This window comes from Octopus bimaculoides, chromosome 21 (genome assembly GCF_046866305.1).
Source record: "Octopus bimaculoides isolate indiv1 chromosome 21, ASM4686630v1, whole genome shotgun sequence".
Classification (NCBI taxonomy): domain Eukaryota; kingdom Metazoa; phylum Mollusca; class Cephalopoda; order Octopoda; family Octopodidae; genus Octopus; species Octopus bimaculoides.
The window spans coordinates 21558031-21574516 of NC_142948.1; the positions used below are offsets into that span (position 1 = coordinate 21558031).

The 16486-nt window shown below is 41.1% G+C and overlaps 1 protein-coding gene across 4 annotated transcripts in view; it reads right to left on the reverse strand.

Moving 5' to 3' along the window:
* LOC106870293 (ATPase family AAA domain-containing protein 5) overlaps nucleotides 1-16486 on the reverse strand; it is an 89223-nt gene that overhangs the window by 28562 nt on the left and 44175 nt on the right. For all 4 annotated transcript variants that reach the window (XM_089338917.1, XM_089338919.1, XM_089338918.1 and 1 more), the window contains exons 11-13: nucleotides 13837-13966; nucleotides 3521-3697; nucleotides 432-601 (exon numbers count right to left, since the gene is read on the reverse strand). In XM_089338917.1, the coding sequence (XP_089195043.1) occupies nucleotides 432-601; nucleotides 3521-3697; nucleotides 13837-13966 (477 nt within the window). The remainder of the gene's footprint in view (nucleotides 1-431; nucleotides 602-3520; nucleotides 3698-13836; nucleotides 13967-16486) is intronic.

Sequence of the window (16486 nt, forward strand, 5' to 3'; positions counted from 1 at the left end):
AGTTAGTGTTTTGAGGGGAAAGTTGGGCATAAGAGGAATTAGATGCAGTGTGCAAGAGAGAAGACTGCGCTAGTTTGGTCATGTGATATGTATGGATGTTGACAGTTGTATACAGAAGTGCCAATCACAAAGTGGATGGAACTTGTGGAAGAGGGAGACCTAGGAAGATGTGGGACAAAGTAATGAAGGCTGATCTCAAAAGGCATGACTGAGGACATCTGGCACATTGCTGTACGCAAGAAGACCCGTCTGCCACAACAGAATTGATACGTGCTGGTGTCATGTTAGAAGTACCCAGTACACTCTTTGGAGGGAGGGGGTAAGTTGATTACATCAACCCCAGTGTTCAACTGGTACTTATCAACCATGAAAAGATGAAAGGGAAAGTCAACTTCAGCAGAATATAATAAATAATATTGAAACGTACTTACTTCATCAAAAAGAATGAGAGATGTACTGGCAATGTTGAGTCGATTGGAAACCTTATCAGAAGAACTGAGGGAGTTGTTTAAGTTGGTGTCAACAAAGTCGATTTTCTTCCAAGAACCAGTCTCAGAGGATTTTCGCAGAACACAACGTGGTATTGTATTTTTGACAGGCACTAATTTAAAAAAAAAAAAAAATCACGATTATGGTTACATTTATGTATTTGTCTTGCAAGATACCTGATGTGAAATCATGTGCTGAAACAGATTTTGTTATACTTGTCTGTTTTTTGCCAAGCGACCACACGTACTACATACTTGTTCTTCACTTCAATTTCATTATTCTTATTTTAGTGTCCTTCGTCTGAAATCTTTTGTCTCACACATCCTGTGACCTCTCCAGTGACTCTCCATCCCATATAGCTGAAGAGGTTACAGGGTGTGTCAAATGATTTCCAATAAAGGGCACTAAAATAAGATCAATGAAAAACTGAAGTGAAGAACAAGTATATAGTGCATGGTTAATTGGCAAAAAACAAAAACATTCCCAAACATAATTATGATAGTGACTACTACAGGCACAAAACCTGATGTTTTAATGGGAGGGTGTGTAACTTTGATTACATGAACCCCAGTATTAAACTGGTACTTTATTTTATTGTCCTTGCGGGGATAAAAAGTAAAATTGACTTAAGCAGAATTTGAACTTTGGATGTAAATAGCAAAAAGAAATACCACAAGGTATTTTTATTATTTACATTTGACAGATATTTGTCCTCATCTTGTTTGTTGCTGACACGTTTTGGCTGATATACCCTCCAGCCTTCATCAGGTGTCTTGGGGAAATTTCAAACCTGGGTTCTCATTCCTAAGGTATTTTTCAGTGTTGTTGTTGTTGTTATTATTATTATTATTATTATTATTATTATTCAGGTCACTGCGTGGAATCAAACTCGGGATCTTGGGGTTAGTAGCCTGTGGTCTTAACCACTACACCATATGCCTGTGGTTAAGAGCAATGGAAGAAGCCTTTATGTTGGGGGAAAAAAATTACAAAAATATTTTGAGATATGTGATTTAAGGAAGATTTAGCTGCTGTTTCTAGCGCATTACCTGGTCGTCATGGGATGTGCAAGAAACAGCAGCTAAATTTCCCTTAAATCACATACCTTTTCGTCTCAAAATATTTCCATAATCTTTTTTCCTACTATAAAAGCTTCTCCAATTGCTTTTTAAATGCTAAGTGCCAAAAAAATTGGCCTAAATCAGTCTGGGGATGGGGATGAAAAAAAAAGCCACAAATTTTCTCAAATTTTTATTTTCGTAATTTTCAAGGCCATGGTGAGAAAAAAAAAATAGGGAAACTCCCCATCAAAACAGAAAACCCAATTTATGTGGGAGTCCTGGTCTGAAATTCCACCATTTATAGACATTTTTAATAGAGTAATTAATTTTTTATGGAAATGCTGTCATGTCTCACAATTTATCAACCCCATACCTATTATAAATGTGCCAAAACTCAAGTTCCTGTGGCTTGAAGCTTTGGATTTAGCTAGGTCTGAAGACATTGCAAAAAAGCAACTATTTGTGACATGTAACAAAATAGGTAACCCCTGGATTTATTCTTTGTAAGCCTGGTACTTATTCTATTAGTCACTTATGCTGAACCACTAAGTTACAAGGACACCAACATCGGTTGTCCAGCAATGGGGGTGGGGAGAGACACACAAACACACACACATAAATATATACATAAATATATAACGGGCTTCTTTCAGTTTCCATCTACCAAATCTACTTACAAGGCTTTGGTCAGCCCAAGGCTATAATACACAACACTTGCTCAAGGTACCATGCAGTAGGACTGAACCCAGAACCATGTGGTCTGGAAGTAAGCTTCTTACCACACAGCCACACCTGCACCAATATCTAAAATATTGCCAAAAATGTTTTCTTTCCAAGAACCTGAAAAAAAAATTAGGCAACTACTATACCATGGTCACTTGTGTAATTTGAAGCTGTCACCTCAGTTTCAAAAATATGACATCACACAAATATAGCTACATTTATACAAATTAGGCAAAATTTCGACCAATTTGTTGACCATTCAAATTGTCATATTTCGTAAAATATTCATTCAAATTTCCCAAACGCAATATCAAAATGTTTCTTTTTTTTTGGATTCTCTCTAAGAAAAAGTACAGTACATTTAAATATTTACAAAAATTCATTTTCAAAAAGTGATATTTTTACGTGGCACTAGCACAGGTGCTTTTACTTGGCACCAGCACAAGACTCTTGCAGGCCAATCCTCTTCAGCAGAGGGAGTAGCATTAACACTTCTGCTGTGGAGGACAGGACTTCTTGAGTACAACAAAGAACCAAGTATATATAAAGTCACAGCTGAAATACTTTCGATCATAGATCTGTTCTAGACAGGAGCTGACCAACTTTAAGTGAACATGAATTTTATACACATACACCAAGTACACACTTGTATATGCACATACATATACATCATCACCATGATCGTTTAACGCCCACTTTCCATGCTAGCATGGGTTGGACGATTTGACTGAAGATTGGCAAGCCAGAAGGCTGCACCAAGCTCCAATCTGATCTGGCAGAATTTCTACAGCTGGATGCCCTTCCTAACGCCAACCACTTTGAGAGTGTAGTGGGTGCTTTTACATGCCACCGGCACGAGGGCCAGTCACACGGTACTGGCAATGGCCTCGCTCAAAAGGTGTTTTTTACGTGCCACCTGCACGGGAGCCAGTCCAGCGGCACTGGCAACGACCTCGCTCGAATGATTTTCTAACGTGCCACCAGCACAAGTGCTAGAAGGCGACACTGGTAACGATTACGCTCATGTCTAAATCCTAATATAATTAAGTTTTACTTTCCAATCTTCCAAGGTCACTAAAAACAAACACAAAAAAAATACATGTAACATCCTGAACTGATTCAATTGGTTTTACCTCTCTTCTTCACAGTCATATACACATGAACATATATACATCATGTACATATAGACACACTTATGTACATATACAGACACACACACACATTCTGAGTAAACTAAAACAACTCACAAACATGTTTCTCGTTCTTCTTTCTTTTATTATTTGGTAACTTCCCAGCCAAACTGGAGCCAACTAAATTCTTCTCACTTTTAGAACTCTTATCAGATGCTGTATTATCTACAGACATCTTGAAGAAGGTAGAAAATGATGGAGCATCAAGATTCTTCAGAGGTGCATTTGGGACATCTGAAAGAGAAAGCAGTTTTGATAAGTAACTGTACAGTGTGTGTGTGTGTAGGAATGGCTGCATGGTTAGGAAGCACGCTTTACAACCAAGAGGTGTCAGATTCAGTCCTAGCATGCAGCATCTTGAGTAACTTTTAGAAGACAGAAGTGAATGAAACCTGTTATTTATGTAAATATGTGCATATGTATATAATATATATAATATATGCTCTGAAAGTATTGTTTCTAGAATAAGAATAGGGTGGAGGAAGTTCAGAAAACTATGACCCCTGTTGGCAGCAAGCAGACTCTCACTAGAAGTGAAGGGTAGGTTGTACAGTGCTTGTGTGGTAATGGCTATGTTACACGATAGTGAGACATGGGATCTGACTGCGGAGGATATGTGTAGAGTGGAGAAGAATGAAGATAGTATGCTCCATTGGATTTGCAACATCAGTGTGCATGACTAACAAAGCACAGCTGTGTCAAGAAAGAGAAAAGTTAGGCATAAGAGGGATTAAACGTAGTGTGCAAGAGAGGAGACTGTGTTGGTTTGGACATATGATGCATATGAGTGAAGACAGCTGTATACAGAAGTGTCTGCTGCTGAAAGTGGATGGTATCTGTGGAAGAGGGAGACCCAGGAAGACATGGGATGAAGTGGTGAGGACCGATCTTAGGATGTTGGGCCTCATAGAGGAAATGACAGTAGACCGAGATGCTTGGCGATATGAGGTCCTAGGGAAAACCCGTCCACAAAACTGAGTGTAGAAGAGTTGTGTCCCACTCACATGTAACAACACTCTTTTCACCCTCTCTACCCTAAGAAATCAAACTACAACTCCTCTTCTAATTGCATCTTTCTCTTCCTCACATTTCCTCCTCATACATTATGATTGTTTTCCAATCCCCTTTCTTGCCCTCACTGCTCCCTATACACCCCACCATCCACACCCATTCTGTATTTTTTTAACCAGGTTCTATGTTCATATTCTTGTTACTTGTGAGTATACCAAAGCACTACACCATCTCTCTTCTACTCTCTCTTACACTTTTGCTGTTTCCTACTCTCTCTCTTTCCCTTTGGTCACTCTCTCCCTCCTCTTGTTTTTCCTCTAAGTAACCAAGTATCACCTTTACATCAGCACACTTGTTTCTGGCCTCTTTCTGTACCTCCCTCTCTCTCTTTCACTAGGTAACCATGTACCTCCTCTATAGCAAGACACCTATTTCTACCTCTCTGTTTCTCTGTTATACTCTAACCTTTCATCATTTGATACTGGACCACCTCCTCTAATTGCCCCCTCTGTTGTGGAAAGACACCTGCTTCTGTCTCTTTATTTCTTTGTCACACTCTGACTTTCATCCTCTGACACAAATGCCCTGCCCCTCTCATAATTCCTTGATGTATGTATGTATGTATGTATGTATATATATATTCTTTTATTCTATTTGATTCAGTCATTTGACTGTAGCCATGCTGGAGCACTGCCTTTAGTCAAGCAAATTGACCCCAGGACTTATTTTTTGTAAGCTCAGTACTTATTCTATCGGTCTTTTTGCCAAACTGCTAAGTTACAGGGACATAAACACACCAGCATCGGTTGTCAAGCAATGTTGGGGGGGACAAACACAAACACATACATACATACATATATATATATATATATGTAGTGAAACTAACATCTCGATCGCCATTATATACAAAGAAGCCATCTTCTCTCGCTGTTATAAATATAATCAAGTTCGGGCGTAGTAGAAAACGTCTTTCCCTGTCATCACATGACTAATTATTATTTGAAGCGGCAACTGCTTCGTACTGTTCCCGCCAGAACGCAAACTGACCAATCACAGCCCTTAATAAGGTCACGTGATAGTGCTTTTCTAATACCTCTCTGGAGCCCCTATTTTGCTTTAACCCTTTCGTTACCATATTTCTAACCAAATTACACCCCTTATGTGTTTCAATTAATTTCTAACATAATCATAAATTTAGGCTGGTTTCGTTAAACAACTCTAACTTTTTTATTTATCAACATATTAATGTGATTTTTGGAAGATAAATTAACGAAAGGTTCTCAACCAATTCTATACCAAAATTTTTGTCACAAAGTGACTTTAATTACAGGTAAATACAGGTAAATTCAACAAAATATAAAATTATTTAAATTTTTGTTCAAACATCGCTATAGAAAATGGGTTATTAGCTAATATTCAATTGGGTATACAACAAAATATTATTATAGAAGAGTTGTGCACATTACTGGATTTATTACTGTCTCTTTTGCCAGTATAAAATTAAAATCCAGAGCAGTACCCAGTATTTGATTCACAAATCTTTTCCAAACTTTGATCCCCCATTTTGTGCGCTTTCCTGGCATATACTGTTGAAAACGCACTCGGCCTTTATAGCCCACCATATCCTTATCTATAAACTGTTTTATATGTGCTTTGAACACAGTCAATGAGGGGTCTTATTTTAAATAAGGGATCAAAGTCTGGTTTTCCACGTACTGGTGTACTGCTCGTGTCTCTTACATGTAGATATTGAGTCAATTTTAAAAACCGTATCCTCGTCATTATACTCGACATATTCGTCGCCAAAGGGTTCATCACTACTCCAGAAATTTGTTATTCTAGGTAACTTTCTAATGCCCATGATAATATTTATGGCAAAATATGCTTTAATTTCATTCAAGTTTATGGGAAACCTCAAACTATCCTTTTTTACGCTTTGTTTACATTTAGCGTAACGGTTTGTTTCCGCCGTAATCAATTCAAATAGGCACATCGGAAAAAGCAAAAAGAAATAGTCTAAAGCTTTACTCTCCTGGGTAAGACTGTGACTTGGTCCAGTTTCTTCAGAAAAATCACTGAAAGAAGGAGTTTTTAAATTTTCACTCCATTCAGGTACTAATTCATTATCTTTATCGCTATCATCGGAGCTCTCGGATTCACTGCTTTCATTTTCGGAAAATGAAACCTCAGATTCATTATCAAATACCACGTGCTTTTTTTTTTTCGGTTACAGAGTTAGATTTATCAAGGTTTTCAACGGAAAATCCTTCGAATTCTGACTCGCTGCTTGACAGAATAAAATTCGTATCCATTTTTTTGTCAGGATTACAAACTTTGAAAACACAACAGGAACAAATTTGGAAAAAAATCTCCCAAAATTCACAAAATTAAAAAAACATGTTGATCGTCGTACAAAACTATAGCTGAACTGTTTACACAAATAATCACGTGTTTTCACGAATGTACTAACGAGATTTGCTCAGATATTCTCATTTAAATATGAATAGGTGATTACGGGCGGTTTTGGGCGGCTTGGTCACATGAACCAAAATTTTTTTCGGGCGGCTTTGGGCGGTTTGGTAACGAAAGGGTTAAATAGACTAAATTATACCCGGCAAATTTGTCTCGGTTCAGTTCTCTTAGAGACTTGTTTCGTGTACCACACAGCAGCAGCAGCCAGCGACAACAACCAACAGCTTCGTACAACTACGACTACCACCATCGTCAACTACGAACTACAAGATTTGCCACCGACGTCGCCAACATCGTCAACATGATTTCTACGTACAGCAGTTAACCAAAACTACTGCAGAACTTCTAACTCTGTTTGTGCGATTCACTTTCGCCACGATGGACAACAGACCAGAACCTAGCCTGCGACGAACATCTGTATACAAGAACCCGGCTTGGCATGGAAGCCCTAACATCACGACGAGTGATCGCTCTGCCCCACACGCTTCAACTTCTTACATACAGACTGTTCCTATTGTGTACTCTAAGAACTGGCAAATTCGTATATGTGTTACTGACTCCTTTTATATCTGCTGTATATCACGCATGCACATACATGTATCACTTACACACACTCTTTTCTTTATATGACGCCTGTCTTTTATTATGTTTTCATTACGTCGCATTCACACTCACACAGACATACATTTTAATGTCACAATAAATATTTCTGTTATTCATCTCTATCGGTTGTGTTCTATCGTCTTCCTTATTGGCCATTTACGAATTCACTATGTTATCGAAGTATAACATATTTATATCATTCGATATATTTTGTGTTCGACCGTGTGACTCGTTTTATGAAAGGAGCCCTGTTTTTCCATTCGTCACCATTTCTCCTTTTGGGTTCGCACTGTCGTTCTTACATATATATATATATATATATATATACATATATATATCATCATCATCATCATCGTTTAACGTCCGCTTTCCATGCTAGCATGGGTTGGACGACTTGACTGAGGACTGGTGAAACCGGATGGCAACACCAGGCTCCAATCTAAATTTGGCAGAGTTTCTACAGTTGGATGCCCTTCCTAACGCCAACCACTCAGAGAGTGTAGTAGGTGCTTTTACGTGTCACCTGCACGAAGGCCAGTCAGGCGATACTGGCAACGGCCACGCTCAAAATGGTGCATCTCATGTGCCACCCGCACAAGAGCCAGTCCAGGGGCACTGGCAACGATCTTACTTGGCTTGCCGGGTCTTCTCACGCACAGCACATTTCCAAAGGTCTCGGTCAGTAGTCATCGCCTCGGTGAGGCCCAATGTACGAAGGTCTTGCCTCACCACCTCAGCCCAGGTCTTCCTGGGCCTACCTCTTCCACGGGTTCCCTCAACTGTTAGGGTGTGGCACTTTTTCACGCAGCTATCCTCCTCCATTCTCACCACATGTCCATACCAGCGCAATCGTCTCTCTTGCACGCCACAACTGATGCTTCTAATGTTCAGCTTTTCTCTCAAGATACTTTCACTCTGACGGGTATTCACATTGACATTACACATCCAACGGAGCATACTGGCTTCACTCCTTGCGAGCTTACGTATTTCCTCAGCAGTTACAGCCCATGTTTCACTGCCATGTAGCATGGCTGTTCGTACGCATGCGTCATACAGTCTGCCTTTTACTCTGAGTGAGAGTCCCTTTGTCGCCAGCAGGGGTAAGAGCTCTCTAAACTTTCCCCAGGCTATTCTTATTCTATATATATATATATATACACGATAGGCTTCTTTCAGTTTCTGTCTACCAAATCCACTCACAAGGCTTTGGTCGGCCCAAGTCTATAGTAGAAGACACCTGCTCAAGGTGCCATGCAGTGGGACTAAACCCGGAACTATGTGGTTGGTAAACAAGCTACTTACCACACAGCTACTCCTGCGCCTGTATATATATATATATATATATATATATATATAAAGATATAGATATTCATCTCTCCACCCTGAAGATGGAGGCCAGATCTACCTAATGTTTATATGCTTTTACTACTGGGTGCTTATCCTTGACGTTTTGCGAACTACATGTGCCAAGATTATGAAGTAATTCCAAGCCCCTAGAAACAGTTGTTGGATTTGTAATACCATATCTTCTCCCCTTAATTTTCTGTGTCTTTCAACTCTGTGTAAGTTTGCTCTGTTAATATATAAATATCTATCTCTGTTTACATGAATATTTATCTGAATATTTTCATTCTTTGTTTTCTCTATATATCAAGCCCAAGTGGTTTTATTTATATCATTATCTGCCTTCTCTCTCCCAATATATATATATATATATATATATATATATATATATATATTGTACTTCGAGATGGTCATTCTTTTTTTTTTGCCATATAAACACATGCACTATATATTCGTCCTTCACTCGTTTATTATTGTTCTTATTTTAACACATGTCCCTTATCCAGAAACCTTTCGTTACACATCTATGACTTCTACAGTGACACTTTCTGTCTAGAAGAACAGAATGGACTAAGTGGAGCAGATATTACATACAAGGACAGAAAGTGTCACTGAAGAGGTTACAGGTGTGTGATGAAAGAATTCCAGACAATGGACATGAGTTAAAATAAGAAGAGTAATAAACAAATGAAGAACGAATATATAGTGTGTGTGTTTATTTGGAAGAAAAAAAATGACCATCCTGAAATACAACAATATCTGTTTCAACACATATCAGGAATCTTGCAACACAAATTCATAAACACACACACACATATACAAGGGGGTACCCAAAAGTAACCAGAAATGTTCTGTGGGACAAGCCTGTTGTAGTTGAGGCTTCTGCTGCTAGAAGCAACTTGTTGTGACACTCAGGCATCAGTCTACCAACCAGAGGCTGCGATTGAAGTCATACTCCCACATTGTGCATCTTTGTTTTGCAGTGCTTCTCCTCTGTTCATTGATTTTTACAATGGCTGAAATGAAGAAACAGTGTGCTTTTGTAAAATTCTGTTTTCTGCTTGGGAAAATGGCAGCCGAAACTGTTGTCATATTTCAAACAGCTTACAAGGATGCTGCCATGAGCAAAATACAACTTTAAGAGTGGTTTCCATGCTTTAGAAATAGTCACTTGTCACATGAAGACCAACCTCGTTCAGGGCGACTGTTGACCTCCTGAATGAATGAAAACATCATGAAAATTCATGAACTGATCTTGGAGGACCATTGCTGAAGGACTGATGAACTTGTTGATATGACTGGTGTATCTTGGAGCACCTACCAACGAATTTTGAGAGGAATTGCAAATGAAAAGAGTTGCAGCAAAATTTGTGCCTCGCCTCCTCAAGGAAGATCAAAAGCAGTCACGACTTAATACGAGTCATAAACTGAAAGAACAGTTGGAAGTTGAGCCGAACCTTTTTATGAAGGCCATCACTGGTGAGGAAAGCCGGTGCCACAACTATGACCCAGAAATGAGGCAACAATAAAGTCAATGGAAGCATTCAATGTCATCACGCCCCCAAAAAGTACGTCAAGTGAAGTCAAATGTCAAGACGATGCTGATTTGTTTCATTGATGCGAAAGGAATTGTCCACACGGAATTTGTTCCTCCTGGTCAAACTGTTAACCAGACATTTTACATGGAAGTTCTGAAGCATTTGCAAGACACGGTGAGGCAAAAACGCCTTCCTCTGACAAAGTGGAGAGTGGTGGTTTTGTGACAACAAGGTGTCTGCACACACCATGTTGAGTGTAGGACAGTTGATGTCAAAAATGACATGACCTCACTTACCCACCCTCCCTATAGGCCTGATCTTTCTTCCTGCTACTTTTTTGTTCCCCTGAATGAAAAAAGTCCTCAAAAGAAAACGTTTTTGCAAATGGGGAAAAAGTGAAGAAAAAAACCACAGAGGCGTTAAAAGGCATCACTTTGCAAAGAGTTCCAGGACTGCTTCGAACAGTGGAAAATGCATCTGGGCCAATGCCTTGCTTCAAATGGAGAATACTCTGAAGGTGATAAAAGTGTAAACATATAAAACTAAGTGAATAAAACAATATTGCAAAATTCTGGTTTCTTTTGGGTAACTTCTCATGTGTGTGTGTGTGTGTGTGTGTGTGTATGTATATATATATATATATCATCATCATCGTCGTTTAACGTCCGCTTTCCATGCTAGCATGGGTTGGATGATTTGACTGAGGACTGGTGAAACCAGATGGCTACACCAGGCTCCAATTTGATTTGGCAGAGTTTCTACAGCTGGATGCCCTTCCTAACACCAACCACTCAGAGATTGTAGTGGGTGCTTTTACGTGCCACCCGCACGAAGGCCAGTCAGGCGGTACTGGAAACGGCCACGCTCAAAATGGTGTATCTTATGTGCCACCCGCACAAGAGCCAGTCCAGGGGTACTGGCAACGATCTATATATATATCTCATCATGAAATGTCTGTTTTCCATGATGGCATGAGTTGGACAGTTTGACAGGAGCTGCCCAGGATCCATGCCTGTTTTAGCACGGCTGGATGCCCTTCCTAACACAAACCACTTTACAGAGTGTACAGGGTGCTCTTATGCAGCACCGGCACAGGTGCATTTACATTTTCACCAGTACAGGTACTTTTTATGTGATACCAGCACCTATGAGCCTAGGAATGCTCAACTGGAAAAGGATGCAAGGGGACAATCTTGTATGCAAGGACAACCACACTTTTACTTAGGTGGACGTGTCTTTTCAAGCACAGCAAATCGTCAAGTGTCTCAGTTCCCAGTCATCTCTTCTGTGAGTCCCATTGTTTGTATATCCTTTCCCACCACTTCATTCCATGTCTTCCTGGGTCTACCCCTTCCACATGTTCCTTCTACAATTAGAGATTAGCACCACCTAATGCAACTGTATTCATTCATACACAATACATGGCTATACCAGAGCAGTCTTCTCTCTTGCAAACTACATCTGATGCCTTGTATACCCAGTTTTTCTCTCAAATCACTGACACTCTGTCATGCATGCACACTGACATTACCCATCCAGCAGAGCATACTGGCTTCATTTCTTTCAAGCGTTCATATGTCCTCAGTAGTCACAGCCCATGTCTCACTACCATGTAGCATAGCTGTTCATTCACAAGTATCATACAATCTGCCTTTCATTCTGAGGGAGAGGCCCTTTGTTACTAACAGAGGTAGTAACTCTGTGAACTTTGCCCGGCCTATTCTTATTCTAGCAGCTATGCTTTCGGAACAACCTCTAGTGCTACTAACTTGGTCACATAAGTAACAGAAACTGTCTACTACTTCTAAAGACTCCCACTGACATTTGAGGGAGTCTATTTTTTGAATACACACACACATGTACATGTGTATTTGTTTATAATTACACTTCTCTGAATAGTGTGAGCTATAAAGTGTTGTTACCTCTTCTCCTGTCAATAAATTGTCTAACTTTGAGCCCCTGAAAATATGTGAAATAAAACAGCCCTAACTTGAAAATCGGGTAAGGGTTAGCAACAGGGAGAGTATCCTGCTGTTAAACAATACCTCAATAACATACTCATTCATCTAATCTATGCTAGCATGGAAAACTAGCCATAAAAAGAAACAAACAATATCACCAGGCCAATAACAAAAAGAACACATTGAATAATGGATTCCTAGGTGCATTATGTCTGGATTAAAGATGGGAAGGTTACAAGGGTGGAGGATGTCTTTGACCTTAGTTCTATAGAAGCAGATTTGACTTGTTCAACAACAGCCTTGTCTATCATTTCAGAAAGTGAATGGACACACTGTAGAAGGTAGACCTAGATACAGTGTATCTGAATAAAAGATTGGCTAGTCCTGGAGGGAGGGTATCTTGGACTATAGGCCTGAAGGAAGAAAGCAAATGTAAGGGATAAAGAATAATAACTACACCCATGTGAAAGAAGACATTGGGTAATGTAATCCTAGACAGACTGTCCAAAAAATAAACAATACAATTGTCAAGGCAAGACCACTTTGGTTCCACTTAGTTCTACACAATCAGAGTTGACTTGATGCTAAACGACACTATGAAGAACAAGACTCTTGCATGTACTGGTTCCTGTCCTGAAAACATCAAGCACATAGAGTTTCCCAGCAGAGAAAGAGAGACAGAAAGCAGGAGACCTTATTAAAGAGGGACACATAGAAGGAAGAGATGCTTCAAAAAAAAAGATAGGTAAGAGGTAGACAACCAAAAATAATATATGAGAAAGATTGAGTGAGAGAAAGAGAGAGAGAGAGAGAGAGAGAGAGATGGAAATGAGATGTTATACATATTAAGGATCTCATATTTGGACTACATCACAAATGGCCATCCAGCATCATATAATCCCCTCTCCCATGAAGACCTCACGACAGTGAAAAAAAGAAAGATGAGATGGTAATGTCATATCTAGAGGCCTTGTCAAGACCATTTTTAAAAGGAATTGTGGAAGAGGAAAGGAACAAGCTCAAGGAATGGACAGGCAAATCATTAATAGACACCAGAGATTTGAAATTAATTGCAGCAGAGGAGGAGACTAGTATGTCCTGGTGGCAGTTTGTAACTCCATCAGAAATTGAAGGCAAGCAGTATATCATGACAGCACTCCTACAATTGTTTCACTAGGTACTGGTTAATTCAAGGCCATGTTAGAAGATATTTGACCAAGGTGCTGTGCAGTGACATTGAACTCAGAACCATGTGGCAACAGAACAAACTTCTTACCCGCATAGCCATGATATTAATCCATTTGGTTAAAAGAACTAAAGGTATTGTGACATTAAACGGAAGTTCTTTTCAGTTAATCTGTTCTTGATTTTCTTTTATTTTAAAGAAAACTTTGAGAATTAATAAGAAGGGGAGTGAATTTGTGAAATCTTTAAAAAACTTTACCTGTTGAAGGCTGAGGAAGGTTAGTCGAGTCAGATTTGTCTTTACTGACTTGATGAGATTGTGTGGCCTCTTGTAATCGGGTTAAGATTTTCTTCCCACTGCGAACTGACGAAGCATTCACTTCAAAGACCTACAAAGAAAATAAATTATTTACAATATATATCCCATCACTGCTAGGATCATTGTTGGTTTAATGCCCATTTCTCCATGCTTGCATGAGTCAGACATAATTCATTGATGCATATTTTCTAAAGCCAAATGCTCTTCCTGTCACTGACCCTTACCTGTTTCCAGGAAGGTAATATTTCCCATGGAAGATATTTTTCATAGAAAATTGGAAACACACACCTACTGCATGTATGATAGCAATGCTCATCATCACATCAAGACAAGGAGACACACACACACAATGGGTTTTTTTTTTCAGTTACTAAATCCACTCACAAGGATTTGGTTATCTGAGGGGTCTCTCTCATATATATATATATATATATATATATATATATATATGGGAGAATATACGAAAAAACAACAACAGACGAGGACAGCCTTTGACGTTTCGAGTTATGCTCTTCAACAGAAAGAATACGGAGACAAGGAGAAAAACACGGAGAAAAAAAATTGAATAGTGTTCAGTCAATGGTCAATCATAATAATGGCTGACCGGAAGTTAGAAATTCTTTTTACAGGAGAGCTAAGAAAAGGGGGAGATAACAACGGTGATCGAAGAATGAGGGGCTGTGTGTGGGAGATAGAATGCTGGTGATCTTGACTTATGTAGTGTGAAAATGGGGAAGGGAGAAAGGAGTTGGTCAGTTGTAGTGTGTGCTTGGTGTGATGCGAGGGTATTGGTGTGGTGTGATGTGAGGGTGTTGGGAGGTGGGGAAGGCATGGGTGGAGTGTGGGTTAGGCTGAGGGTGGGGTAGAGGTAGGGGTCTGTGGGTAGGGGTGGGTGGTGGGTGTAAGGAATTGGATGGGGTGGAGTGGGAAGGTAGAGTAGGAGTGTGTTGGGGTGTGGTGGGATGAGCTTATGAGGGGGTGTTGACGGGGAAGGGGAAGGTGGATGTAAGAGAGGGGGAAGATGGATATGGGAGGGGAGAGAAAGAGAGGAAGAGAGGAGAGAGGGTGAGTATAAGAGAGGGAAGGTGGATTGAGAGGGGGATTGTGGGTGTGGGGGGAGAAAGAGGGGGAAGGGGGGTATGGGGGGAGAAAGAGGGGAAGGTGGGTATGGGGGGAGAAAGAGGGGGAAGGTGGGTATGGGGGGGGGAGAAAGAGGGGGAAGGTGGGTATGGGGGAAGAAAGAGAGGAAGAGAAAGAGAGGAAGAGAAAGAGAGTGAGAGAGAAGAGAGTGAGAGAGAAGAGAGTGAGAGAGAGGGAAGAGGGGTAAGGGGGGAGAAAGAGAGTGAGAGAGAGGAAAGGAGAGAAGAGAGTGAGAGAGTAAGGGTGAGAGAGTAAGAGTGTAGAGAGTAAGAGTGAAAGAGAGGGAAAGAGAGAAGAGAGTGAGAGAGTAAGAGAGTAGGAGTGTAGAGTAAGAGTGAGAGAGGGGGGAGTACGAGAGAAGAGAGTGAGAGAGAGTAAGAGAGAAGAGAGAAAGAGTAGGGGTGAAGAGAAGTGGGAGTGAAGAGAAGTAGGAAGAGAAGTTGGCGTGAAGAGAAGTAGGAGTGAAGAGAAGTAGGAAGAGAAGTGGGAAGAGAAGTAGGAAGAGAAGTAGGAGTGAAGAGAGGTGAAGAGATGTACAAAGAAGTAGGAGTCGGAGCAGGAGGGGAGGTGGGGGAGGGGGAGAGATGGGTGGTAGGAGGGAGGGTGGAGGAGAGAGACAGGAGGAGAGGGTTAGATGAAGAGGGGAGGGGAGTTGAGCCCATGTGGCGCAAAGGAGCGAAGAGAGAAGATTAATCCCTGTTCACGGCGCAAAAGGGAATCCTGATGGCCCCTGTGCATGGACAATCCAAACACAGACAGGTGTTGCTGCAAGGAGTGGCGTGACACCGGGGTGTCATTGCCAACGTTGATGTCTCGGAGGTGTTCCGCGAATCGGTCGGCCAGGCGGCGCCCCGTTTGTCCGATGTACAGAGAATGGCAGAGAGAGCAGGAGAGGCAATAGATGATGTTGGTAGAAGTGCAGGTGAAGGAGTCGGTGATGGGTGCTGGTGAGGAGGGTGGTGTTGGAGAGGTAAGGGCAAGTGCGGCAGCGTGGGCGGGAGCAGGGGAACGAGCCAGGTTGGGAGGTTGGGTTGGGGAAGAAGCTGTGGACCAAGAGGTCCCGTAGGTTGTGGGCTCGTTTGAAGGAGGGGAGGGGTCGATTAGGGAAGATGTGGGAGGTGGAGGGGTCGGACTGGAGGCGCCGAAAAGCTCGGAGAATGGAGCGTTGGAGGGGTAGGGTGGTGGGATGGTAGGTGAGGGGAAAAGGGAGGCGGGAAACGGCAGGGCGGGTTCGGGGGGAGAGAGCAGATGCACGGTCCACAGAACGTGCTCTGGCAAGGGCGGTGTGGATGGTGGTGGGTGGATATCCACGCAGGCTAAAGTGGTGAGCCATGAGTTGAGGCTGAGTCTCAAAGTCATGGCTGTCGCTACAAAGTCTGCGTAGACGGAGGAATTGGGAATAGGGGATGGAAAGTTTTGTGTGTCTAGGGTGGGAGGAGGAGAAGTTGAG